We start from the raw sequence: 27,072 nt of genomic DNA, 5'->3' as shown, positions 1-27,072 counted from the left end.
ACTGTTCTAAGCACTGGGGGGGGATACAATAATAATAATGATGATGGCATTTACTAAGCGCTTACTATGTGCAAAGCACTGTTATAATATTGACAATTGTTAAGAGCTTGCTTTGTACCACGCACTGTTCTAAGCACTGGGGGGGATACAATAATAATAATGATGATGACATTTATTAAGCGCTTACTAAGCACTGTTATAATGTTGGCAATTGTTAAGTGCTTGCTATGTGCCACGCACTGTTCTAAGCGCTGGGGGGGATACAATAATAATAATAATGATGGCATTTACTAAGCGCTTACTATGTGCAAAGCACTGTTATAATATTGGCAATTGTTAAGTGCTTGCTATGTGCCACGCACTGTTCTAAGCACTGGGGGGGATACAATAATAATAATGATGATGGCATTTACTAAGCGCTTACTATGTGCAAAGCACTGTTATAATACTGGCCTTTGTTAAGCACTTACTATGTGCCACGCACTGTTCTAAGCACTGGGGGGGATACAATAATAATAATGATGATGGCATTTATTAAGCGCTTACTATGTGCCACGCACTGTTCTAAGCGCTGTGGGGGAATATAATAATAATAATGGCATTTATTAAGCGCTTAATATATGCAAAGCACTGTTATAATACTAGCATTTTATAAGCGCTTGCTATGTGCCACGCACTGTTCTAAGCGCTGGGGGGAATACAATAATAATAATAATGTTGGTATTTCTTAAGCGCTTACTATGTGTCACGCACTGTTCCAAGCGCTGCAGTAGGTATAATAATAATGGCATTTATTAAGCGCTTACTACGTGCCAAGCACTGTTCTAAGCGCTGGGGAGGTTACAAGGTGATCGGGTTGTCCCACGGGGGGCTCACAGTCTTCATCCCCATTTTCCAGATGAGGGAACTGAGGCCCAGAGACGTGAAGTGACTTGCCCAAAGTCACCCAGCTGACAAGTGGAGGAGTCGGGATTAGAACCCAGGACCTCGGACTCTCAGGCTCTTATAGACACACGCACACACATAAATATGTATAGATATATGTAAATACTATATATTTTTTATACTATAGACGCCGTGGTTACCTGAGGCCATGGTGAGGCCTGTCCCCTCGAAGGCCGCTCAAGCCTCCCGCCAATCCTGACGCCGACGTCCCCCCGCCCGACGCACGACGCACGACGTCGGTGCCTAGCAACCCCGAGCGCCCCGCCCGACGCACGACGTCGGTGCCTGGCAACCCCGAACGCCCCGCCCGACGCGCGACGTCGGTGCCTAGCAACCGAGGACGCCGCGCCCACCCCACTGTGCGCCCCCCCTCCGCCCGACGCACGGCGCGCAACGTCGGTGCCTAGCAACGTCTGCCTGGCAACCGCGCCCTCCTCCGCGCTGCCGGCTACTTCCGGTCTGGAGGGGGCAATGGCGGCCGCAGGGGTTGCTAGGCAACCACTATGCGCTCCTCAATAATGATAATAATGGCATTTATTAAGTTCTTACTATGTGCAAAATACTGTTATAATAATAATGGTATTTGTTAAGCGTTTACTATGTGCAAAGCACTGTTCTAAGCGCTGAGGTAGATACAATAATAATAATGCCATTTATTAAGCTCTTATTATGTGCAAAGCACTGTTCTAATAATAATAATAATGATGGTATTTGTTAAGCATTTACTATGTGCAAAGCACTGTTCTAAGTGCTGAGGTAGATACAATAATAATAATGGCATTTTATTAAGCTCTTACTATGTGCAAAGCACTGTTCTAATTATAATAATAATAATGATGGTATTTGTTAAGCGTTTAGTATGTGCAAAGCACTGTTCTAAGAGCTGAGGTAGACACAATAATAATAATGGCATTTATTAAGCTCTTACTAAGTGCAAAGCACTGTTCTAATAATAATAATAATAATAATGATGGTATTTGTTAAGCGTTTACTATGTGCAAAGCACTGTTCTAAACGCTGAGGTAGACACAATAATAATAATGGCATTTATTAAGCTCTTACTATGTGCAAAGCACTGTTCTAATAATAATAATAATGATAGTATTTGTTAAGCGTTTACTATGTGCAAAGCACTGTTCTAATAGTAATAATAATAATGATGGTATTTGTTAAGCATTTACTATGTGCAAAGCACTGTTCTAATAGTAATAATAATAATAATGATGGTATTTGTTAAGCGTTTACTATGTGCAAAACACTGTTCTAATAGTAATAATAATAATGATGATGGTATTGTTAAGCGCTTACTATGTACAAAGCACTGTTCTAATAATAATGATGATGGTATTTGTTAAGTGCTTACTATGTGCAAAGCACTGTTCTAATAGTAATAATAATAATAATGGTTTTTGTTAAGCGCTTACTATGTGCAAAGCACTGTTCTAAGCGCTGGGGGGATACAAGGTGATCAGGTTATCCCACGGGGGGCTCACAGTCTTCATCCCCATTTTCCAGATGAGGGAACTGAGGCCCAGAGAAGTGAAGTGACTTGCCCAAAGTCCCACAGCTGACAAGTGGCGGAGCTGGGATTTGAACCCATGACCTCTGACTCCAAAGCCCGGGCTCTTTCCGCTGAGCCACGCTGCTTCTCTTGGGGCAGGGTACCTGTCTGCCAACTCTGCTGTACTGGACTCTCCCAAGCGCTTAGTACAGCGATCTGCACAATCAATACTATTGATTGATGGTGGACAGGGAATGTATCTGCCTCCTCTCTTATAAGCAGCGTGGCATAGTGGGTAGAGCCCCCCCTTGGGAGTCAGAAGGTCATGGGTTCTAATGCTGCTCTGCCACTTGTCTGCTGTAGGACTTTGGGCAAGTCATTTCACCTTTAAAATGGGGATTGAGACTGTGAGCCCCACGTGGGACTGTACAAAACCCAATTTGCTTGTATCCATCCAATGTTTAGTACAGTGCCTGGCACGTAGTAAACACTTAACCAATACCATCGTTATTATTATTACTCTCCCAAACTGTGCAAATAATAAGCACTTAATAAACATGGTTGATTGAGCTGGGTTCTAATCCCGGGACCTGTGTAAACTTGGGTACGTCACTTCACTTCTCTTGGGCTTCATTTCCCTCTGATGTAACAACTACGACAACAGGAATAATAATGCTAATAATAATAATAATAATTGTGGTATTTTAAAATGCTTATTATGTGCCAGGCCCCGAACTAAGCATTGGGATAGATTCAAGATCATCATTTCCCACGTGGAACTCAGTCTAAATAGGAGGAAAAACAGGGATTGAACCATCTGTAAAACGGGGATTCAAAACCTGCAGGATGAGACTCCTTAAGTGGGACTGGGGCTGCGAATCCCCTAGTGCTCGGCACGTAGTGAGCATTTAACAAAGAGTGCAATTATTACTATTATTAACTCAGGTTTGGGAATCTGGTCACGGGGCTTCTAGTCAGGCTCTGCCATTTGTCTGCTCTGTGACCCTAGTCCAGGTACTAGAACAGTGCTTTGCACATAGTAAGCACTTAACAAATACCATCATTATTATCATTATTATTAACCATCCACCTTCGCCTTAGTGTCATCTTCATCTGCAAAATGGGGATTGCTTTCCTGTTCTCCCTCACCTTTAGACTGTGAGCTCCTTGTGGGACAGTGTCTTTGATACATATTTATTACTCTATTTATTTAACTTGTACATATCTATTCTATTTATTTTATTTTGTTAGTATGTTTGGTTTTGTTCTCTGTCTCCCCCTTTTAGACTGTGAGCCCACTGTTGGGTAGGGACTGTCTCTATATGTTGCCAACTTGTACTTCCCAAGCGCCTAGTACAGTGCTCTGCACACAGTAAGCGCTCAATAAATGCGATTGATTGATTTGATCTGATTGTATCTACGTACCCAAGCCCTTACCACATTGTGTTTAAGAGATTTTTATTAGTAGTAGTAGTAGGTTAGGTCTTAGAACAGTGCTTGGCACATAGTAAGCGCTTAACCAATACCAAAATTATTATTATTATTCCACGATTCCTGCTGTGGCCATGGTGGCTTCCTGTGAACTCTTTGTGGGCAGGGATTGTATTGATCAACTCTACTGTATTGTACTCACCCAAGATCCTAAACTAGTGCTCTTTACACAGTCAATGTTTAATAAATACCATTGATTGATTGATTGCTGAGCAGGGCTCCCGCATTCAACCCAGAAACGCCCCTCAACCCTGAATGCCCACCCCCTGCACCCGTAGACAAGTTCACCCTGCCTGTAATTCCTCGCCTTTAATCCGCCCGGCCACCAGTCAGTTTCCACCTCCCCAAGCAGGTATTCCCACCCTCCACGTTGGCCCTCGGGTGTTCATTCGCCTACGCACTCCACTTAGCCATTTTCCTTATTTATTATTATTAATAGTAATAATAGTATTTAAGTGCTTACTGTGTGTCGAGCGCTGTTCTAAGCATTGAGTTAGTTGGCTGGAGATACAAGTGAATTCCCTTTTAATCACTGGTTGTATCTCCTGTTTCAGCTGTATTCATATTTTCTGTGTCTGCATGTTCCCCACGTTAGAAACCTGAAAGGCAGGAACTGTGTTTTTCATGCTTATTGGAGTCTCCCAAGTGCTCAGTCCAATTATTTGCCCATACCAAGTGTCTAGTGCAGTGGTCTATACCCATGAGGTGTCCAAAATGGTAGTAACTTAGATGTTCCCCCCTCCGCCTGGAGACCTCTCCTCCTCCATGAGCCCTTCCCAGACTGAGCCCCCCTTTTCCTCTCCTCCGCCTCCCCATCATCCCCCCTCAGCCCTGCCCCCTTCCCCACAGCCCTTGTGTATATTTGTATATATTTATTACTGTTTATTAATGATGTGTCTATAGCTATAATTCTATTTATTCAGATGATATTGACACCTCTCTACTTGTTTTGTTTTGTTGTCTGTCTCCCCCTTCTAGACTGTGAGCCCGTTGTTGGGCAGGGACCATCCCTGTAGGTGGCCGATTTGTACTTCCCAAGCGCTTAGTACAGTGGTCTGCACACAGTAAGCGCCCAATAAATACGATTGAATTAATGAATGAATGGGTGCTCACTTCGCCCCACAAGTGCCAAGAGAGAGGCCAATTTTGGGTGCAGGTGCCAGTTTGTGTGTCTGTGCGTGGGCGGCGGGGGGATGCGCGGGTGGCACCATCCTCCTGAGACTTCTAGAGGTTAGTCACACAGTGTGGCCGAGTGGAAAAGAGCCCAAGCCTAGGGATCAGGACACCTGGGTTTTAATCCCAGGCTCGGCCACTCATCTGCTGTGGGACCTCGGGCGGGTTGCTTAGCTTCTCTGTGCCTCCAGTTTCCTCCTCTGAAAAAATGGGAAAAATACCCATTCAATGCCTGTTCTCCCTCTTACTTAGACTGTGAGTCCTATGTGGGACAGGGATTTTGTCTGACCTGATTAATTTTTTACTATTCTAGTGCTCAGAACGTGCCTTTCTAGCACTAAACAGTTACCATAAATTATTAGTAGCAGTATTATTAATAATAATAATAAATGCCCTTTCTCCTTCCCCCTTAGACCGTGAACCCCAAGCTGTACAGGGACTGTGTCTGCTTTTTTTAAAGATACTTGCTAAGTGCTTTACTACATGCCATGCACGGCCCTAACCTAATTACTATTATTATGAGTATTACTAAATGCTGGGGTACAGACGAGCTAATCGAGTTGGACAAAGTCCCAGTCCCACGTGGGGCTCACAGTCTTCACCCCCATTTTACAGATGAGGTGACTGAGGCACAGAGAAGTGAAGTGACTTGTCCAAGATCACACAGCTGCCAAGAGGCAGAGCCAGGATTAGAACCCAGGTCCTTCTGAGTCCCATGCCCTTACTGTATCCACTGGCCAAACTGCTTCTGAAGATCTGATGATCTTGTATCTATCCCAGGGACTAGTGACCTGGACCCATGGAACTAGCCTGTACCCCCCAACAACCGATCTGAGGTAGAGGAAGCATCCCTGGGCCGGGAACCCCTGGGGCACGCCCCGCTGACCCTCCTGCCCACTGGCTGCGGCCAAGCACGCCCACGAGCTCTGTGGGGAGCGGCAGACATGACTGCTGCCCTCCGAGGGGTCACCCCAAGGCCTTTCCCACTCCCAGGCCAACCCCTTTATTTCCAGGGACCCCTGGATTTGGGGAAGGAGAGGAATTGGAAGAGGGTTCGAGCTTCTGAGAGACACCCCCGGCTCAGACCCCCAATCCGATCAGCCCAGGCCTCCTCCCCCCTTCCATAGTAGCACCAGAACTATTGGAAGTGCAAGAGGGGCGTGCTGGTCTCCCACCTTCCTGGGTAGAGACATCATCCAAACACCTCCCTCTCCATCCCTGACTGTGCCCCATGGAGAGACCATTCCGTCTCCATCCATGGAGCTTCGCAGCTTCCTCTGGGCCCTGTGGTTGTTTCCGGGAGAGGTGGGGGAAAACGTCACTCCGGGCCTCTCTTCTGGGCCCTGAGTGGAGCCCCACATTCCCCTGCCTCAACCTGAGCGTGATCTTCTCACCTTTGAGAAAAGAGGAAATGGAGAGGGCACCCCCCGCCCCTGGTGAGGGGAACGCAGAGCACGGAATCACCACTGTGTCCCAAATCCCCCTAATCGCTTTTGTCCTCCACAATCCCCTCTCGCTGACCCCATCCTCCCCCTTGACCACGCCACCTCCAATGTCCCCAGTGCCCCATCCCCCCCAGAGTCCCCCACTTGCCCCCTGCATCCCCTGCCGTAGCACAGGGCCTGGCCAGTATCAACTCTTTATTGAGGCCAAGATCCCAGCCGGGCCCCCCATCTCCTGCCTGCGCGGTGGGGTGGGCTGGGGCCGGAGTCATTGGCCGAGCCTCCCTGCCCCGCCTGGCATGGGGCACTTGCCGGTCCAGACCAGAGTTTGAAGCAGTTTCAAATGTCCAGGCCGGGCCCGGTTCGGATTGGCACGGCCCCTGCCCCCCTGGGCCCTGGCCGGGGCGAGAGGAAGAGCCGGGCAGGAGAGGGGGCGAGGCTGGGGTCCTCTTTGGGGGTGCCCCCGATCCCGGCGCCGGGCGGACCCCTTCTCCCGCGCCGGCTGCTAGGAGGAGTTGGTGATTCTGGCCAGGAACTGCTGAGCCCACCACTCGTCCAGGTCGATGGGCACGAAGTCTGCGGAGGGGAGAGGGGAGAGGGGCTGGCACCCTACCTGCCAATAAAGGGCAGCCCCAGGCCCGGGGGTAGGGGGGAAAGGAGGAGGAGGAGGAGGCTGGACAGAGGGCCTGGGTTCTCATCCCAGCTCCCACACTTATCCGCTGCCTGATCTTGGGAAAGTCTCAACTTTTCTCTGTGCCTCAGTTACCTCATTTGGAAAATGGGGATGAAGACTGTGAGCCCCAGGTGGGGCAGGGACTGTTTCCAATCTGATTACCTTGTATCTACCCCAGAGCTTGGTACGCACTTAATTATAAAAAATCAAAAATAACCCCCCAAAAAAAGATTAGGCCTTGTTGGACTCAAGCTGCAGACTCTTGGGGGTAGGAGAAGTTAGGTTGAGAACAAAAGAAATCAGGCAGTGGAACCGAGGCAGTCTGGCTCTGTCTTGGTGCTGACAGGGAGGTGTCCACAGGCTGGAAGTTGGGGGGTACTACCCTCCCCTCAGCCCCTCCTTGCCCCCCGAGCCTTGACCCCAGAGAACCGAGAGTCACCCTCTCCCCACCTTCCTGAGCCGTGACCCTGGGGGTCCCCAGAGAGCCGAGGGTCACCCTCTCCAAGCCCCTGTGGGGCAGCCAGCAATCCAGGGGAGGACACTGGGACGCTGGACAACGGGGCTGGCTTTAGGGCCTGCGGACCGGCCGAGAGGACGGGGCAAGGGAGCTGGACAAAGGGCGACAGAGACATCACGTCCCTTTCCGACCTAGTCGCTCTTGCGTTATGGGGTGGGAGGGGCGGCGGGCCCGGCGGAAGCAGAGCGGCGGTGGGCGCGGAGGGGACTCACTCTTCAGTCTGGGGTCGGGGGTCTTCTCCTCGTACTGCACGGGGCCGCTCTGCCCTTGCTGGTGCCCATCCAGCTGTTGCTGCACCTGCTGCCAGGCTGGAAGACAGGGGTGGGCACGGGCGGAGGGCGGAAAGTGGGGGTCCGCGGCCTGATCCCCTGGCTGCTCACCCTCCAGCCCCCTCCTGTCTGCCCGCCCCTGGCCGGACAGGGACGACACTCACCCTCATTGACAAAGCGGACGTTCTCCTCGTGTGCCAGGGCGTAGCCCTCCTCCACCCCCTCGGCGGGCTGTGGCACCGTCAGTGGCCTCTTGCCATTGACTCGGTTGAACACCAGCTTGGGGGCCGGGCTACTGCGGAGCGGAGAGCAGAGTGGTCAGGGCGGCGGGGGACCCCTCGCCCCCCAAAAACTCACATAGCCCATCACCCTCTCTCAGGGCTCGAATCCATCAATCCCACTTTTTTTACTCGTTCTACGCAGCTTGGCCTAGTAGAAAGAGCATGGGCCTGGGCTTACTCATGCAATCGTATTTATTGAGCGCTTACTGTGTGCACAGCACTGTACTAAGCGCTTGGGAAGTCCAAGTCGGCAACATATAGAGACGGTCCCTACCCAACAGCGGGCTCGCAGTCTAGAAAGGGGAGACAGACAACAAAACCAAACGTGTGGACAGGTGTCAAGTCGTCAGAACAAATAGAAATAAAGCTACATGCATAGCATTAACAAAATAAATAGAATAATAAACACGTGCAAGTAAAATAGAGTAATAAATCTGTACAAACATATATACGGGTGCTGTGGGGAGGGGAAGGAGGTAGGGGATGGGGAGGAAGAGAGGAAAAAGGGTTCTCATCCCAGCTCCACCACTTAATAATAATAATGATAGCATTTGTTAAGCACTTACTGTGTATGAAGCACTGTTCTAAGCGCTGGGGGGATACAAAGTGAGCAGGTTGCCCCAAGTGGGGCTCACAGTCTTCATCCCCATTTGACAGATGAGGTCACTGAGGCTTGGAGAAGTGAAGTGCCTTGCCCAAGGTCACACAGCAGACAAGTGGCGGAGCTGGGATTAGAACCCATGACCTCTGCTGTGTGGCCTTGGCCAAGATACTTAACAGATGCGATCGGCCAGGAGGTCTCTGAGGAGGCCGATGCAAGAGTCAAGGTAGGAGAGGAGAAGTGCTTGGATCAGCAGGGCAGCAGTTTGGATGGAGAGGAAAGGGTAGATAATAATAATAATAATAATAATGGCATTTATTAAGCAAAGCACTGTTCTAAGCGCTGGGGAGGTACAACATAACTTTAGCAGTGATATCCTGCGAAGGAGCGGGAGCTCTCCGCTAGAGATACTGCTGGGAAAAATGGGAGGGGTGAAGAAGGGACAGAAAGGGGGAGGGACTATATGTATATATGTTTGTACATATTTATTACTCTATTTATTTATTTTACTTGTACATATCTATTCTATTTATTTTATTTTGTTAGTGTGTTTGGTTTTGTTCTCTGTCTCCCCCTTTTAGACTGTGAGCCCGCTGTTGGGTAGGGACTGTCTCTAGATGTTGCCAACCTGGACTTCCCAAGCGCTTAGTACAGTGCTCTGCACACAGTAAGCGCTCAATAAATACGATTGATCGATGCTGATGGGCAGGGGAGATTTTAGGGAAATCACACCTGACAGTTCCAGGGAGGTGGCCGGGTCATTAGGGGTGAGGGATGGGGGAGGTGGGAGGACCAAGGGGCTTGAGGGGCATCTGGAACAACTGGCATGGGTGGTGGGCCTGGTTATGAGCAAAGTTAAGTTCTACGTCACCTTAGGCATGTCACTTCACTGGATTCAATCAATCATATTTATTGAGCGCTTACTACGTTCAGAGCACTGTACTAAGCGCTTGGGAAGTACAAATTGGCAACATATAGAGACAGTCCCTACCCAACATTGGGCTCACAGTCTAAAAGGGGGAGACAGAGGACAAAACCAAACATACTAACAAAATAAAATAAATAGAATAGATATGTACAAGTAAAATAAATAGAGTAATAAATATGTACAAACATATATACATATATACAGGTGCTGTGGGGAAGGGAAGGAGGTAAGATGGGGGGGATGGAGAGGGGGACTAGGGGGAGAGGAAGGAAGGGGCTCAGTCTGGGAAGGCCTCCTGGAGGAGGTGAGCTCTCAGCAGGGCCTTGAAACGTCCCCCCCCATTCCTGCCTGGGCCCCCATTAGTGGCACCCGTCCACTCCCCGCAAGCCCCGAGCAGGTCACTGTAACTGTCACGATCGAGTCAGCAATCAATCAATCGTATTTATTGAGCGCTTACTGTGTGCAGAGCACTGTACTAAGCGCTTGGGAAGTACAAGTTGGCAACACGTAGAGACGGTCCCTCCAGCCACAATTGGCTAAATGCCGCCAGAATCATGGCCCTCCTGCCTCCCACCGGCCTCAGCCTGGGCCCATGCCAGGGACCCGGGAGGGAAAATGAAGAGAAACCAAAATGAGCAAGACAAGGGGAAGCCCTGGGGTTGAATTAAACGGCCTTAATGGCTGAAATGAATCCAGGCGAGGAAGACCTTGGAAGGGCTGAGGAGAACAGAGATTGGAGGAAGGCCGCAGCGGCCTCGATTTAAAAAAGGGGGGGACGTTTCAGAGCAAGATTCCCAGGGGCTTCCAGGGTGGGGAACGGAAGTCCAAAGCGAATCACGTATTTCACGACACAGAGGCTGCCCTATGAACACTGAAGGGACGCAGCATGGCAGTCACTTAACTCATCCGGGCCTCATTTTCCTCATCTGTAAAATGGGGATTCAGTGCCTAGTCTCCCTCCGCTTAGAACAGTGCTTTGCACATAGTAAGCGCTTAATAAATGCCATCATTATCATTGTTATTATTACTTAGACCATGTCCCAGTGTGGGACAGAGGCTGTGGCCAACCTGATTAACTTGTACCTCCCCCAGGGCTTAGAACAGTGACACATAGTAATCACTGAACAAATACCATCAAAAGTTGCCCAACCTTATAATAACTGTGATCTTGGTTCGGTGCTTACAATTTGCCCAGCACTGGGGTAAATCCAAGGTAATCCAGTCCCATGAAGGCCCTACGGGGCTCAGTCTAAGTAATCAATCGATCAGTAGGAGGGAGAAAGGGAGAAAGGGTATTGAATGCCCATTTTGCAGGGGAAACAAGCACAGAGAAATTAAGTAATTTACCCTAGGTCACTCAATCAACCAATCATCATCATCATCATCAATCGTATTTATTGAGCGCTTACTGTGTGCAGAGCACTGTACTAAGCGCTTGGGAAGTACAAGTTGGCAACATCTAGAGACAGTCCCTACCCAACAGTGGGCTCACAGTCTAAAAAGGGGGAGACAGAGAACAAAACCAAACATACTAACAAAATAAAATGGAATAGATATGCACAAATAAAATAATTAGAGTAATAAATATGTACAAACATATATACATATATACAGGTGCTGTGGGGAAGGGAAGGAGGTAAGATGGGGAGGATGGAGAGGGGTTGATGGCAACAGCGAAGGGAGCGAGGCATTAGAGGAGTGAAAATACTGATTGAGAGAATGGGAATAGTTCAGCACAAGCCATCCCCACCCCTAGAAAGATCATTCAAGCCTAATTATCTACCAACTCTCATATTGGACTTAGTACAATGCTCTGTACGGTGCTCCGCACACGGTAAGCGCTCAATAAATACGACTGAATGAACTGGACTCTCCCAAGTGTTTAGGTCACAGCTCTGCACACAAACAATCCCGCTGTATTGGAAGTAACCCACTGCCGGTCAGTTGTGTATTAATTGCCAGTGAGCTACACTTTTCCCCACTTGGCTATCAGGGTCTGAGCCAGACAAGTGAATCCAAAAATAATGCGCTGCGGTCTTCATAATACTAATAATAATAATGTTGGTATTTGTTAAGCGCTTACTATGTGCAAAGCACCGTTCTAAGCGCTGGGATAGATACAAGGTCATCAGGTTGTCCCACGTGGGGCTCACAGTCTTCATCCTCATTTTACAGATGAGGTCACTGAGGCCCAGAGAAGTGAAGTGACTTGCCCAAAGTCACCCAGCTGACAAGTGGCGGAGCCGGGATCTGAACCCACGACCTCTGACTCCAAAGCCCGGGCTCTTTCCACTGAGCCACGCTGCTTCATAGGCCAAATGCACATTTCCACTACTACGGTGTAAGTTCTTTGAGGGTACAAGGCACGTCTACCGACGGCATTGGACTCTCCCAAGTGCTCAGTACAGTACTTGGCTCCCAATCAATGGTATTTGAGGGCGTACAGTGTGCAGAACTCTGTAATAATAATAATAATGGCATTTATTAAGCACTTACTATGTGCAAAGCACTGTTCTAAGCGCTGGGGAGGCTACAAGGAGATCAGGTTGTCCCACGTGGGGCTCAGTCTCAATCCCCATTTTACAGATGAGGGAACTGAGGCCCAGAGAAGTTAAGTGACTTGCCCAAAGTCACACAGCTGACAATTGGCGGAGCCGGGGTTTGAACCCACGACCTCTGTACTAAGCACCTAGGAAAGTACGGCAGAGTTGGCAGGCACATCCCCTGTCCTCGACGAGTTTAAGCTCTCAATAAATGCCAATATCTGGCGGATGAAGCAGACAAGACCTTCTCTCTCTCTCTTTCTCCCTCAATCAATCGATCGTATTTATTGAGCACTTACTGTGTGCAGAGCACTGGACTAAGCGCTTGGAAAGTCCAAGTTGGCAACATATAGAGACGGTCCCTACCCAACAGTGGGCTCACAGTCTGTGGCCTCACAGGCCTGGATGTAGTCTTTCTTAAAAAAAAGGTATTTGTTAACCACTCATTATGTGCCAGGCGCTGGGGTAGACATAAGACCATTAGGATTGGCACGGTCCACGTCCCACACGGGGTGCACGGTCTTAATCCCAAGTTTACAGGTGAGGAAACTGAGGCACAGAAGTGAAGCCCTTGGCTTCCCCCCCACACTCCGTCTTGGGAAGGCGCATCTGTACTTCCCAAGCGCTTAGTCCAGAGCTCTTGGAGATGGGATCGGAGATGGGATCGGAGCTCAGGACATCTGACGCCCAAGGCTGCGTCCTTTCCCCTAGGCCACAAGGTCCCGCGGCTCGCCCCACGCTGAGCCCACGGCGCCGATACGAGATCGGCAGATCGGACACGACGAAGCCTCTCCCCTCCCGGTCCCTGGCTACGAAGGCCGGTGGTTATGCAAGGCTTTGGCGTGGGCTGGACTGTGGGCGAAAGGGCAAGCGATAACAGGCCGCCTTACGGGGATGGCGCGCTAAGCCTCCTGGCCCCGCCGTTTGACTCACCTCAAGCCCCGCAGCCCTAAATCCCCCCCATCGATACTATTCATCGAGCACTGGGCGGAGCAAGTGGGGGGGCCAGGTGGTTCTAGAGGAGCGGGTATGCCACCCGCTACAAGGAGTCTTACCCGCTTTCGATGTCTACCCCCAATTACAGAGTTAGAGGCTGGGCTCAGAGAGATTAAGCGATTCTCATTTGGGCAGTCAGCATTTTGGGGGGGGTGCTTGGCTTGTGCCCCCACTGTCTTAGCCCTCGAGGACGGACGCCGGTCCTGGCGTCTTGGCAAAGCCAACAGAAGGACAAGGTCCATTCCTTGCCCACAAAGAGCTTCCACTCCAACGGGGCGGCGGTTGCAATCGAATGGACCGGCTCCTCACTCGGTTGGCCGGACACGGGGACTGACATCGTGACAGCCACACGACGGCCCGACGGAACGCCACCCGCTCGAGTCCGCCCTTCGCCCCCAGGGCTCGCTCCAGCGCTCCGGCGTTTTACGGCCCGGTACCCACATCCACGGGCTCCGCTTCCGACCCTTGGAACTCGGAGGCAGGAATCGCCATCCGGGGAGGTGCGCAGGGGAAGCCAGACGCCCGAGATATAGGCAACCGGTATCATATCCGTACCGGACAACCCCACGTAAAACAAAACCAAGGGCCACCCCACGACCCTTCCCTCCCACCCAACCAGGAAAATCCGTCCAAACCACGGGGGCCCCCCCAAGGCCAGCCTCAGCCCTCTCGCTGCCCCCAATCCCGGCCCGAGGAGACGGCGAGCCCTGTATGGAGTACAGGGAGAGCCTCGGGTGAACCGTTCTGACTGCAGTGACCAAATGACTACCTTTCGGGCCCAAAAAGAAATGCAGTTTTGGCTCCTGGGGTTAAGATTTGAGGCAAGACCAGTCTAGGACTTGGAAGGAGCAAAGAAGAGGGGCTCTCAAGACTGCTGGGGGGAGATGGAGACCAGCCCACACCACTGACACCTCTTCTCCATCCCTCACTCTCCCCCAGCGACCCAGCACGGACCATCCGACACCCCTGACTCTCCCTTCTCCATCCCTGGATCTATCCTGCCCGCTATGGGACCCGCCGGGATATCCGGCTGTACAACTTCCTCCGGACATAGATTCTCCACACTCGTTCCCCCAACTGGGGGAAGAAGCACTGGCTGATGTTTGGAATCTGCCACCCTCAAGCACCACTGGGTGCCCCTCATCCTGGTTGGGTGGGATCTGGGAAACGATTCCGTGTTCACCCCGCTCCCCCCAGTATTGCAAACTCCATTCCTGCCCCCTCTCAGACGGTACCTGCCAGTCTACAGCAGCTATCGAGCAAGCATGAGTATTTACTGAACACTATGTACTAACCGCTGGGGAGAATACACAGCAGTATAAGACACCATCCCTGCCCTCAAGGAGCTCAGTCTACCTATACATGCATTTTTTTTTCCTTTGGGTTTGCCCATTTGGTGGCGGGGGTGGTGGCTGGCAACCTCCTCTGCTCAGATATCAATTCTCTCCCAACCCTGGAGTGGCCTGGGTCAGAACCCAATAATAATAATGATGGTATTTATTAAGCGCTAACTTGTGCAAAGCACTGTTCTAAGCGCTGGGGAATTTACAAGGTGATCAGGTTGTCCCACGTGGGGCTCACAGTCTTAATCCCCATTTTCCCCCCAGCCCAACTCCATGGCCCAGTGGATAGAGCACAGGTTCTAATCCAAGCCCCGCCACTTGTCTGCTGTGTGACCCTGGGCAAATCATTTCACTTGTCTATGCCTCAGTTACCTCATATGTAAAATGGGGATTGAGACGGTGTCCAACTCGATTTGCTTGTATTCACCCCGGCACATAGTAAGCGCTTAAGAAACGCCACCATCGTCACCTTCTACCAGCTCACCTGGGTGGACTCCAGACTTCCCCGAACCTAGGGTCAACCAACACCAGGTTGGGGAGGGACAAAGGGGGAGACCGAGGTTTGCTGTGCCGCTTAATCGGCCACCTTCCTTCCCTCGCTCCCGGGCAGGCCTGCGCTCAAAGTGAGTGGGTTCAAAGGTGAAAAGACCAGAGCGCTGGGCGGCGGCGGCGGGGGAAACGCAGCACAGAAAGCAATGCAGCTTAGCAGGAAAAAAGCCGGAGACCGGGAGGCGGGAGAGCCGAGTTTTAACCCCAACTCTGCCCCCTGACCTGCTGCTTGAACCTGGGCAGGTCACTTCCACCTTTCTGGGCCTCAGTTTCCTCCTCTGTAAAATGGGGAGAAGCTACCTGCTCTCCCTCCCTCTTATACTGTGAGCCCTGTGACTAGGACCCGGTCATCTTGTGTCTGTCCCAGGGCTAGGTACAGGATAAGCATTTCAGCAAAACCATGAGAAGCTCTGATTTAATCATCATCATCATCATCAATCGTATTTATTGAGCGCTTACTATGTGCAGAGCACTGTACTAAGCGCTTGGGAAGTACAAATTGGCAACATATAGAGACAGTCCCTACCCAACAGTGGGCTCACAGTCTAAAAGGGGGAGACAGAGAACAAAACCAAACATACTAACAAAATAAAATAAATCATGCAGCCCTGCCTGCTCTCTCACAGATGTTGGGGGGATTTCCCAAATTCACACTCACCTTTAGTGCCTGGGGGGGTAAGAGGTGGGGAATGGGCAGGTTGCCTGCTCTCTCACAGATGTTGGGAGGATTCCCCAAATTCACATTCACCTTTAGTGCCTGGGGGTAAGAGGTGGGGCATGGGCAGGTTGCCTGATCTCTCACAGATGTGGGAGGGATTCCCCAAATTCACACTTACCTTTAGTGCCTGGGGGAAAGAGGTGGGGCATGGGCAGGTCATGCTCCCTCTCTGCGCCTCAGTTTCTCTAACCTGTTCTAGTCTTTTCCTAGTTCGAGTCCAGGTGTTTTGAGCCGGGAACTGACAGGAGTCTGGGGGACAGTTTACCCACACCCTGGCCTCCGCCTGCCACCCTGAAGCACCCTTTTGCCCCCCATAATAATAATAATGATGGCATTTATTAAGCACTTACTATGTGAAAAGCACTGTTCTAAGCATTGGGGGGGATACAAGGTGATCAGGTTGTCCCACGTGGGGCTCACAATCTTCATCCCCATTTTCCAGATGAGGGAGTATGTTTTGTTTTGTCATCTGTCTCCCCCTTCTAGACTGTGAGCCCGCTGTTGGGGAGGGACCGTCTCTACCTGTTGCCAACTTGGACTTCCCAAGCGCTTAGTCCAGTGCTCTGCACACAGTAAGCGCTCAATAAATATGACTGAATGAACGAATGAATGAACTGAGGCCCAGAGAAGTGAAGTGACTTCCTCAAAGTCACCCGGCTGACAATTGGCAGGGCCGGGATTTGAACCCATGACCTCTGGCTCCAAAGCCCGGGCTCTTTCCACCGAGCCACGCTAATCTCAGCTTCTCCTAATCTCCCTCTTCCCCATTGCAGAGGCGGGGCTGTGTGGCACATGCCCAGGGGGAAATGAAAAGCTCTGCCCTTCCAACCTCAGGCTGGTGTTTCCCGGGCACTCAATCAATCAATCAAGCATATTTATTGAGCACTTCCCGTGTGCAAAGCACTGTACTAAGCGCTTGGGAAGCCCAAGTTGGCAACGGTCCCTTACCCAACAGCGGGCTCACAGTCTAGACAGAGAAAACAAAACATATTAACAAAATAGCACAGCCCTTGGCTTCCCCCCCTCTGTCTTGGGGAGGCACATCTGTACTTCCCGGGAGCTCACCAAGGCTGGTGTTTCCCGGGCACTCAATCAATCAATTGTATTTATTGAGCACTTACTGTGTGCTGGAGACTGTACTAAGCGCTTGGGAAGCCCAAGTTGGCACCGGTCCCTTACCCAACAGCGGGCTCACAGTCTAGACAGAGAACAGAACATATTAACAAGACATTGAGCGCTCACTGTGTGCAGAGCACTGTACTAAGCGCTTGGGAAGCCCAAGTTGGCACCAGTCCCTTACCCAACGGCGGGCTCACAGTCTAGACAGAGAACAAAACATATTAACAAGACATTGAGCGCTTACTGTGTGCGGAGCACTGTACTAAGCGCTTGGGAAGCCCAAGTTGACACCGGTCCCTTACCCAACAGCGGGCTCACAGTCTAGACAGAGAACAGAACATATTAACAAGACATTGAGCGCTCACTGTGTGCAGAGCACTGTACTAAGCGCTTGGGAAGCCCAAGTTGGCACCGGTCCCTTACCCAACAGCAGGCTCACAGTCTAAACAGAGAACAGAACATATTAACAAAACAGCACGGCCCCTGGCTTCCCCCCTCCCACTCTGTCTTGGGGAGGCGCATCTGTACTTCCCAAGCGCTCAGTCCAGTGCTCTGCACACAGTAAGCGCTCAATAAATACGATTGATGATTGATTGATTGGTTGACTGAGGCCCTGGCCCGATGCCAACGGCGGCTGCCTCGTGCCCGGCCGGCCACTCCCCCTCGGCCATGTGGCAATGACACTCCGGGTGACCTTTCCACAAGGTCACCCCTCCTCCTCCCTGTCGGCCAGGCCGCGGCCCCCACCCCCCTTTTCCCAACGCTGGAGGGGGTCAGGCCTCCCGTCCCTCCTGCAGCGCTTAGTCCAGTGCTGTGCACACGGTAAGCGCTCCATAAATACGATTGATTGATTGATCGCAGCGGGCTCACCTTGCCAGGGGCCAGAGGCAAGCCTGCTGCGGCTGCGGAGTGGGAGGCTGCTGCTGCTGCTGCTGCTGCTGTTGCTGCTGGCATTTGAGGTGATCCCCCAGTTGGCTGTCCACCTGCTGCTGCGACGGCCCTGCGGGGGCAGAGAGAGGGAGGGGGTCACCGTGAGCCCAGGGACCCCGTGGGTCCGTCCGTCCGCCCCCCTCCTCTCCCCGTTACCCGTCCTCCTCTGCGTGGCTAACTTGCTGGGCCCCCGGGTGATGGTGTACATCGTGGGCCGGGCGGCGCGGAGGCGAGCAACCCGTGGCCGCCCCCAGACCCGCTTCGGCGGTGACGGCGGGGAGGGCCTGCGACGGCGTCCCCTTTATAGGGGACGGCGAGGGGGCGGGGCCGGAGCGCCGAGCGGCGCCTGCGGATTGGACGGGGCCCCGGCGGTGGGCGGGGCCGGAACGGTGGGGGGGGGCTGCGGATTGGACGGGGGGGTTGGGCGGTGGGCGGGGCTTGGGGAGCGGGGCACGTGGAGTGGGCGGGGCCTGGGCGGTGGGTGGGGCGCCGTGGAGTGGGCGGGGGCTTCGGAGGGCGGGGCCCGCGGATTGGACGGGGCCCGGGCAGTGGGCGGGGCCTGAGGACTGGGCGGGGCCTGCGGATTGGACGGGGACTGGGCGGTGGGCGGGGCACGTGGAGTGGGCGGGGGTTTTTAGGGCGGGGCCTGACGGGTGGGCGGGCCTGCGGATTGGGAGGGGACAGCGGATTGGACGGGGCCGGAGCGGTGGGCGAGGGCACGTGGAGTGGGCGGGGCCTGAGCGGGGGGCGGGGCCTGCGGATTGGACAGGACCTGGGCGATGGGCGGGGCTTTGGGGCGGAGCCTGAGGATTGGACTGGGCCTGGGTGGTGGGCGGGGCTTTGGGGCGGGGCACGTGGAGTGGGAGGGGCCGGAGCGGTGGGCGGGGCTTTGGGGCGGGGCACGTGGAGTGGGAGGGGCCGGAGCGGTGGGCGGGGCTTTGGGGCGGGGCACGTGAAGCGGGCGGGGCCGGCGCGGTGGGCGGGGCTTTGGTCGCGGCACGTGGAGTGGGCGGGGCCTGATGACTGGGCGGGGCCTGCGGATTGGACGGGACCTGGGCGCTGGGCGGGGCTTTGGGGCGGAGCCTGAGGATTGGACGGGGCCTGGGCGGTGGGCGGGGCTTTGGGGCGTGGCACGTGGAGTGGGCGGGGCACGTGGAGTGGGCGGGGCACGTGGAGTGGGAGGGGCACGTGGAGTGGGCGGGGCCGGTGCGGTGGGCGGGGCTTTGGGGCGGGGCACGTGGAGTGGGCGGGGCCGGATGGCTGGACACGGCCTGCCGGATTGGACGGACCCGGTCAGTGGGCGGGGCTTTGGGCTGGGGCACGTGAAAGGGGCGTGGCTTTTTTAGTGGGCGTGGCCTGCGCAGAGGGCGTGGTCGGATTAGCAGGTGGGGTTCGGTGGGCGGGGCCTGTCCGCAAAACATGTGGACAGGTGTCAAGTCGTCAGAATATATGGAAATAAAGCTAGATGCACATCATTGACAAAATAAATAGAATAGTAAATACGTCCAAGTGCTTTCCACATAGTAAGCGCTTAGCAAAATGCCATCATTATTATTATAGGGAATGAATGAATGAGTGGATGATGAATGAATGAAAGAAGGGCGCCCTTGTACAGGGTGGTTAACAAATGCAGAAGCAGCTCTAGGCCACTAGACGTCGCTGTGCTGAAGACTCAAGTAGCATTTTGGCGCCCCTTTCCCTCATCGGCGCCGCTGGTGTAGTGGTATCATGCAAGAATAAAATAGTAAATATGTCCAAGTGCTTTGCACATAGTACGCCTTTAGCAAAATGTCAGCATTATTATTATAGTGAATGAATCGGGCCCTGTACAGGGTGGTTAACAAATGCAGAAGCAGCTGTAGGCCACTAGACGTCGCTGTGCTGAAGACTCAAGTAGTATTTTGGCGCCCCTTTCCCTCATCGGCGCCGCTGGTGTAGGGGTATCATGCAAGAATAAAATAGTAAATACGTCCGAGTGCTTTGCACATAGTATGCGTTTAGCAAAATGCCATAATTATTATTATAATGAATGAATGGATGGATGAATGAATGAAAGAAGGGCGCCCTTGTACAGGGTGGTTAACATGCAGAAGCAGTTCTAGACCACTAGAGGGAGCCCTGCTGAAGACTCAAGTATCATTTTGGCGCCCCTTTCCCTCATCGGCGCCGCTGGTGTAGGGGTATCATGCAAGAATAGAATAGTAAATATGTCCGAGTGCTTTGCACATAGTAAGCACTTAACAAAATGCCATCGTTATTATTATAATGAATGAATGGATGAATGAATGAAAGAAGGGGGCCCTTGTACAAGCGCAGAAGCAGTTCTAGGCCACTAGACGTCGCTGTGCTGAAGACTCAAGTAGCATTTTGGCGCCCCTTTCCCTCATCGGCGCCGCTGGTGTAGTGGTATTATGCAAGAGTAGAATAGTAAATATGTCCAAGTCCTTTGCACATAGTACGCCTTTAGCAAAATGCCAGCATTACTATTATAGTGAATGAATGGATGGATGAATGAATGAAAGAAGGGGGCCCTTGTACAGGGTGGTCAACAAATGCAGAAGCAGCTGTAGGCCACTAGACGTCGCTGTGCTGAAGACTCAAGTAGCATTTTGGCGCCCCTTTCCCTCATCGGCGCCGCTGGTGTAGTGGTATCATGCAAGAATAAAATAGTAAATATGTCCGAGTGCTTTGCACATAGTAAGTGCTTAACAAAATGCCATCGTTATTATTATAATGAATGAATGGATGGATGAATGAATGAAAGAGGGGGGGGGCCCTTGTACAAGCGCAGAAGCAGTTCTAGGCCACTAGAGGGAGCCCTGCTGAAGACTCAAGTAGCATTTTGGCGCCCCTTTCTTCCATCGGCGCCACTGGTGTAGTGGTATCATGCAAGAACAAAATAGCAAATATGTCCGAGTGCTTTGCACATAGTACGCCTTTAGCAAAATGCCAGCGTTATTATTATAGTGAATGAATGGATGGATGAATGAATGAAAGAAGGGGGGGGGGGCCCTTGTACAAGCGCAGAAGCAGTTCTAGGCCACTAGAGGGAGCCCTGCTGAAGACTCAAGTAGCATTTTGGCGCCCCTTTCCCTCATCGGCGCCGCTGGTGTAGTGGTATCATGCAAGAATAAAATAGTAAATATGTCCGAGTGCTTTGCACATAGTAAGTGCTTAACAAAATGCCATCGTTATTATTATAATGAATGAATGGATGGATGAATGAATGAAAGAGGGGGGGGGGCCCTTGTACAAGCGCAGAAGCAGTTCTAGGCCACTAGAGGGAGCCCTGCTGAAGACTCAAGTAGCATTTTGGCGCCCCTTTCTTCCATCGGCGCCACTGGTGTAGTGGTATCATGCAAGAACAAAATAGCAAATATGTCCGAGTGCTTTGCACATAGTACGCCTTTAGCAAAATGCCAGCGTTATTATTATAGTGAATGAATGGATGGATGAATGAATGAAAGAAGGGGGGGGGGCCCTTGTACAAGCGCAGAAGCAGTTCTAGGCCACTAGAGGGAGCCCTGCTGAAGACTCAAGTAGCATTTTGGCGCCCCTTTCCCTCATCGGCGCCGCTGGTGTAGTGGTATCATGCAAGAATAAAATAGTAAATATGTCCGAGTGCTTTGCACATAGTACGCCTTTAGCAAAATGCCAGCGTTATTATTATAGTGAATGAATGGATGGATGAATGAATGAAAGAAGGGGGGGGGCCCTTGTACAAGCGCAGAAGCAGTTTTAGGCCACTAGAGGGAGCCCTGCTGAAGACTCAAGTAGCATTTTGGCGCCCCTTTCCCTCATCGGCGCCGCTGGTGTAGGGGTATCATGCAAGAATAAAATAGTAAATATGTCCGAGTGCTTTGCACATAGTACGCCTTTAGCAAAATGCCAGCGTTATTATTATAGTGAATGAATGGATGGATGAATGAATGAAAGAAGGGGGGGGGCCCTTGTACAAGCGCAGAAGCAATTCTAGGCCACTAGAGGGAGCCCTGCTGAAGACTCAAGTAGCATTTTGGCGCCCCTTTCTTTCATCGGCGCCGCTGGTGTAGTGGTATCATGCAAGATTCCCATTCTTGCGACCCGGGTTCGATTCCCGGGCGGCGCACAAGTTTTTTATTATTATTTTAAATTTACACTTTGGACGCCCCCGCCCCTTCGATCCATCAGGGGCGCTTACGGAGCTCTAGCTCCGTGCTAAACACTGGCCTAAGCGCTCGGAAAAGTACGTGAGATGAAATAGACGCCACCACTGAACTCAAAAAAGGCCCCTTTGGTGGGTGGGGACCGTCTCTAGGTGTGGCCGATTTGTACTCTCCCAAGCGCTTAGTACAGTGCCTGCCTACATGTTTTGTCACCTGTCTACATGTCTTGTTTTGTTGTCTCTCTCCCCCTTCTAGACTGTGAGCCCGCTGTTGGGTAGGGACCGTCTCTATATGTTGCCAACTTGTACTTCCCAAGCGCTTAGTACAGTGAACTGCACACAGTAAGCGCTCAATAAATACGATTTAATGAATGACAGGTGCTCTGCACACTGTAAACGCTCAATAAATAGGACTGAATAAACGAATATTCATTCTGGAGCGGGGGCGGGATGCTTTAAGCAGTTAAACTCGTTTTGCTCAAGAACTGTGTCTATTTTATTGTTGTATTCCCTCAAGTGCTATAATAATAATAATAATAATAGTACTTGTTAAGCGCTTACTATGTAACAAGCACTGTTCTAAGCACTGGGGTAGATACAAGTTAATCAGGTTGGACAAAGTCCCTGCCCCACCTGGGGCCCACAGTCTTACTCCCCATCATCATCATCATCATCATCATCAATCGTATTTATTGAGCGCTTACTGCGTGCAGAGCACTGTACTAAGCGCTTGGGAAGTACAAGTTGGAAACATATAGAGACAGTCCCTACCCAACAGTGGGCTCACAGTCTAAAAGGGGTTTACAGATCTGTCCCCAGTTTACAGGTGAGGGACTCCAATTTTTGCCTCTGTGTGTGTGTTTTAAATAATAATGACGGTATTTGTTAAGCGCTTAATATGTGCAAAGCACTGTTCTAAGCGCTTTTCAGCACTTACTATGTGTCAAGCACTTTTCTAAGCTCTGGGAAAGATCCGAATCAATTAGGTTGGACACAATCCCCGTCCTACATGGGGCTCACATTTTAAGTTGGAGGGGGTATTGAGGCTTTATTTTACACTTGAAGAAACTGAGGCCCAGAGAAGTTAAGTGGCTCGCCCAAGGTCACAAAGCAGACATGTGGAGGAGCTGGGATGAGACCCCAGGTCCTTCTGACAGTGCTCTGCACACAGTAAGCGCTCAATAAATAGGATTGAATGAATAAATGACTGACGACCTCGGATTTGGCATTCCCTTAGGCTAAGCCAACAGCCCTCTCCCCACGACCACCCCCACATTTCCCCAGGTTTATTTTTCCGGCTCCTGCCACCTCCTCCATCCCCGCCCTCAGTTCTCTCCTCTGCAAAATGGGGATTCATTCCTTTAATCCTATTTATTCAGGGCTTACTGTGTGCAGAGCACTGTATTAAGCGCTTGGGAAAGTACAACAGTAAACAGTAAACAGATACATTCCCTGCCCACAACGAGCTCACAGTCGGGAGGAGGGGGGCAGACATTAATTCATTCATTCAATCGTATTTATTGAGCGCTTATTGTGTGCAGAGTATCATACTAAACTCTTGGAAAGTACAGTTTATCAACAGAGACAATCCCTGCCCACGATGGGCTCACAGTCTAGAATAGAAATAAATAAATGATAGATATGTACCTAAGTAATGTGGGGCAGGGACGGGTGAAGAACAAAGGGCGCAAGTTATGGCGATGCAGAAGGGAGTGGGCTAAGAGAAAAGGGGGGCTTAGTCAGGGAAGGCCTCTTGGAGGAGATGGGCCTTTGAAGGAAGGGGATGTAATTGTCGGTTCCAATCTCTGTCTTCCTCCTACTTAAAATTGTGGGACCTAATGTATCTGTGTATACATCTGCAAATACCTGCAATTTATTTACTTATTTATATTAATGTCTATCTCCCCCTCTAGACTGGGAGCTCATTGTGGGCCGGAATGTGTTTTTTGTTTTATTGTACTCTCCCAAGTACCTAATAATAATAATAAATAATGATGGCATTTGTTAAGCGCTTACTATGTACTGCGCTTAGAACAGTGCTTTGCACATAGTAAGCGCTTAACAAATGCCCTTATTATTAGTATTACTGGGGTAGATACGAGCAAATCGGACTGACACGGTCCCTGCCCCGCATGGGGCTCCTAGTCTCAATCCCCATTTTTCAGATGATATAACAGAGGCACAGAGAAGTGAAGTGATTTGCCCAAGGTCACACAGCAGACAAGTGGCAGAACTAGGATTAGAACCCATGACCTTGTGACTCCCGGGCCTGTGCTCTATCCATTATGCTTAGGACAGTGCTTTGCCCACAATAAGCGCTCAACAAATACGACTGAATGAATGACCAAACAAATGAATGAACAAATAATAATAATAATGATGGTATTTGTTAAGTGCTTATTATGTGCCAAGCACTGTTCTATGCACCGGGGGAGATACAAATTTATCAGGTTGTCCCAAGTAGGGCTCACAGCCTTAATCCCTATTTTCCAGGTGAGATCACTGAGGCCCAGAGAATAATAATAATAGTATCTGTTAAGCACTTACTATGTGCCAAACCCTGTTCTAAGCGCTGGCGGAGATACAAGTTTATCAGGTTGTCCCAAGTAGGGCTCACAGCCTTAATCCCTATTTTCCAGGTAAGGTCACTGAGGCCCAGAGAATAATAATAATAGTATTTGTTAAGCACTTACTATGTGCCAAGCCCTGTTCTAAGTGCTGGCGGAGATACAAGTTTATCAGGTTGTCCCAAGTAGGGCTCACAGCCTTAATCCCTATTTTCCAGGTAAGGTCACTGAGGCCCAGAGAATAATAATAATAGTATTTGTTAAGCACTTACTATGTGCCAAGCCCTGTTCTAAGTGCTGGCGGAGATACAAATTTATCAGGTTGTCCCAAATAGGGCTCACAGCCTTAATCCCTATTTCCAGGTGAGATCACTGAGGCCCAGAGAATAATAATAATAGTATTTGTTAAGCACTTACTGTGTGCCAAGCCCTGTTCTAAGCGCTGGCGGAGATACAAATTTATCAGGTTGTCCCAAGTAGGGCTCACAGTCTTAATCCCTATTTTCCTGGTGAGGTCACCGAGGCTCAGAGAATAATAATAATAGTATTTGTTAAGCACTTACTATGTGCCAAGCCCTGTTCTAAGCGGTGGGGGAGATACAAGTTTATCAGGTTGTCCCAAGTAGGGCTCACAGCCTTAATCCCTATTTTCCTAGTGAGGTCACTGAGGCCCAGAGAAGTTATTATTATATATCATATATTAAATATAATGATAATTATATTATTATTACTGGTAATAATAGTATTTGTTAAGCACTTACTATGTGCCAAGCACTGTTCTAAGCGCTGGGGGAGATATGAGGTGATCAGGTTGTCCCACGTGGGGCTCACAGTCTTCATCTCCATTTTACAGGTGAGGTAACTGAGGCCCAGAGAAGGGAAGTGACTTGTCCAAAGTCACCCAGCTGACGAGTGGCGGAGCAGGGATTAGAACCCAGAACCTCTGACTCCCAAGCCCGGGCTCTTGCCACTGAGCCACGCTGCTTCGAACGAATGAATGGATGAATGAACGAACGAATGAATGAAAGAACGAACGAATAAACGAATGGGCGAACGAATGAAAGAACGGAACGAATAAACGAATGGACGAACGAATGAATGAACGAACGAATGGACGAATGAATGAGTGAATGAACGAACGAATGGACGAATGAATGAACGAACGAACGAATGAATGAATGAACGAACGAAAGAACGAAAGGACGAATGAATGAACGAACGAATGAATAAACGAATGAACGAACGAATGAATGAATGAACGAACGAATGAACGAAAGAATGGACGAATGAACGAACGAATGGACGAATGAACGAACGAATGAATGAATGAACGGATGAATAAACGAAGAGCGAACGAACGAATGAATGAAAGAACGAACGAATGAATGAAAGAGCGGACGAATGAAGGAATAAATGAACGAACGAATGAATGAATGAATGAACGAACGAAAGAACGAAAGGACGAATGAATGAAAGAACGAACGAATGAATGAAAGAGCGGACGAATGAAGGAATAAATGAACGAATGAACGAATGAATGCACGGACGAATGAAGGAATAAATGAACGAATGAACGAACGAATAAATGAACGAATAAATGAAAGGACGGACGAATGAAGGAATAAATGAACGAATGAACGAACGAATAAATGAACGAATAAATGAAAGGACGGACGAATGAATGAATGAAAGAAAGAAAGAACGAATGAAGGAATAAATGAACGAACGAATGAATGAACGAATGAATGAAAGGACGGACGAATGAATGAAAGAACGACTGAAGGAATAAATGAATGAACGAACGAATGAATGAATGAAAGGACGGACGAATGAAGGAATAAATGAACGAATGAATGAACGGACGAATGAAGGAATAAATGAACGAACGGACGAATGAAGGAATAAATGAACGAATGAATGAACGGACGAATGAAGGAATAAATGAACGAACGGACGAATGAAGAAATAAATGAACGAATGAACGAGCGAACGAATAAATGAACGAATGAATGAAAGGACGGACGAATGAATGAATGAAAGAAAGAACGAATGAAGGAATAAATGAACGAACGAATGAACGAACGAATGAATGAAAGGACGGACGAATGAATGAAAGAACGAATATACGTTGCCAGCTTGTACTTCCCCAGCGCTCAGTCCAGTGCTCTGCCCACAGTAAGCGCTCAATAAATACGATTGATGATGCTTGATGATGAAGGAATAAATGAACGAACGGATAAATGAACGAATGAATGAAAGGACGGACGAATGAATGAATGAATAAACGAACGCCTGACTGACTGACTGACTGACTGACTGACTGACTGACTGACTGACTGACT

The 27,072-nt window shown here is 50.3% G+C and overlaps 2 protein-coding genes and 1 non-coding gene across 7 annotated transcripts in view; 1 reads left to right on the top strand and 2 right to left on the bottom strand.

Annotated features, from left to right (window-relative positions):
• Positions 1–4,572, bottom strand: part of WDR90 (WD repeat domain 90) — a 37,807-nt gene extending 33,235 nt beyond the window's left edge. For 3 of the 4 annotated variants that reach the window (XM_038763597.1, XM_038763598.1, XM_038763601.1), the window contains exon 1: positions 1,086–1,141. In XM_038763597.1, coding sequence (XP_038619525.1) covers positions 1,086–1,095 — 10 coding nt within the window. In that variant the 5' untranslated portion in view covers positions 1,096–1,141. Of the gene's footprint in view, positions 1–1,085; positions 1,142–4,400 lie in introns of those variants that run through there. The other variant, XM_038763599.1, reaches the window with a different exon arrangement.
• A 2,163-nt stretch (positions 4,573–6,735) lies between these two features.
• On the bottom strand, positions 6,736–18,302 carry MCRIP2 (MAPK regulated corepressor interacting protein 2). Of its 2 annotated transcripts, none has more exons than XM_038763237.1 (5): positions 18,176–18,302; positions 17,960–18,089; positions 8,176–8,303; positions 7,955–8,050; positions 6,736–7,128 (listed from the first exon to the last, which is right to left on the bottom strand). In XM_038763237.1, the coding sequence occupies exons 1-5, from the start codon at positions 18,225–18,227 to the stop codon at positions 7,058–7,060; spliced, it is 477 nt and encodes a 158-aa protein (XP_038619165.1). In that variant the 5' UTR covers positions 18,228–18,302; the 3' UTR covers positions 6,736–7,057. The 2 variants fall into 2 exon arrangements, with proteins under 2 accessions (XP_038619165.1, XP_038619164.1); XM_038763236.1 differs by having other exon boundaries at positions 8,176–8,306; positions 18,176–18,301.
• Positions 18,303–22,056: 3,754 nt separating this feature from the next.
• TRNAG-CCC lies at positions 22,057–22,127 on the top strand. The gene has a single exon. It is a non-coding gene; the product is annotated as a tRNA-Gly (tRNA).
• The last annotated feature ends 4,945 nt before the right edge of the window (positions 22,128–27,072 follow it).

The sequence above is a fragment of the Tachyglossus aculeatus genome, chromosome 21 (assembly GCF_015852505.1).
Source record: "Tachyglossus aculeatus isolate mTacAcu1 chromosome 21, mTacAcu1.pri, whole genome shotgun sequence".
NCBI lineage: Eukaryota > Metazoa > Chordata > Mammalia > Monotremata > Tachyglossidae > Tachyglossus > Tachyglossus aculeatus.
Note: the sequence above shows the minus strand (reverse complement) of the source record. Positions and strands in the feature narration are given on the sequence as shown.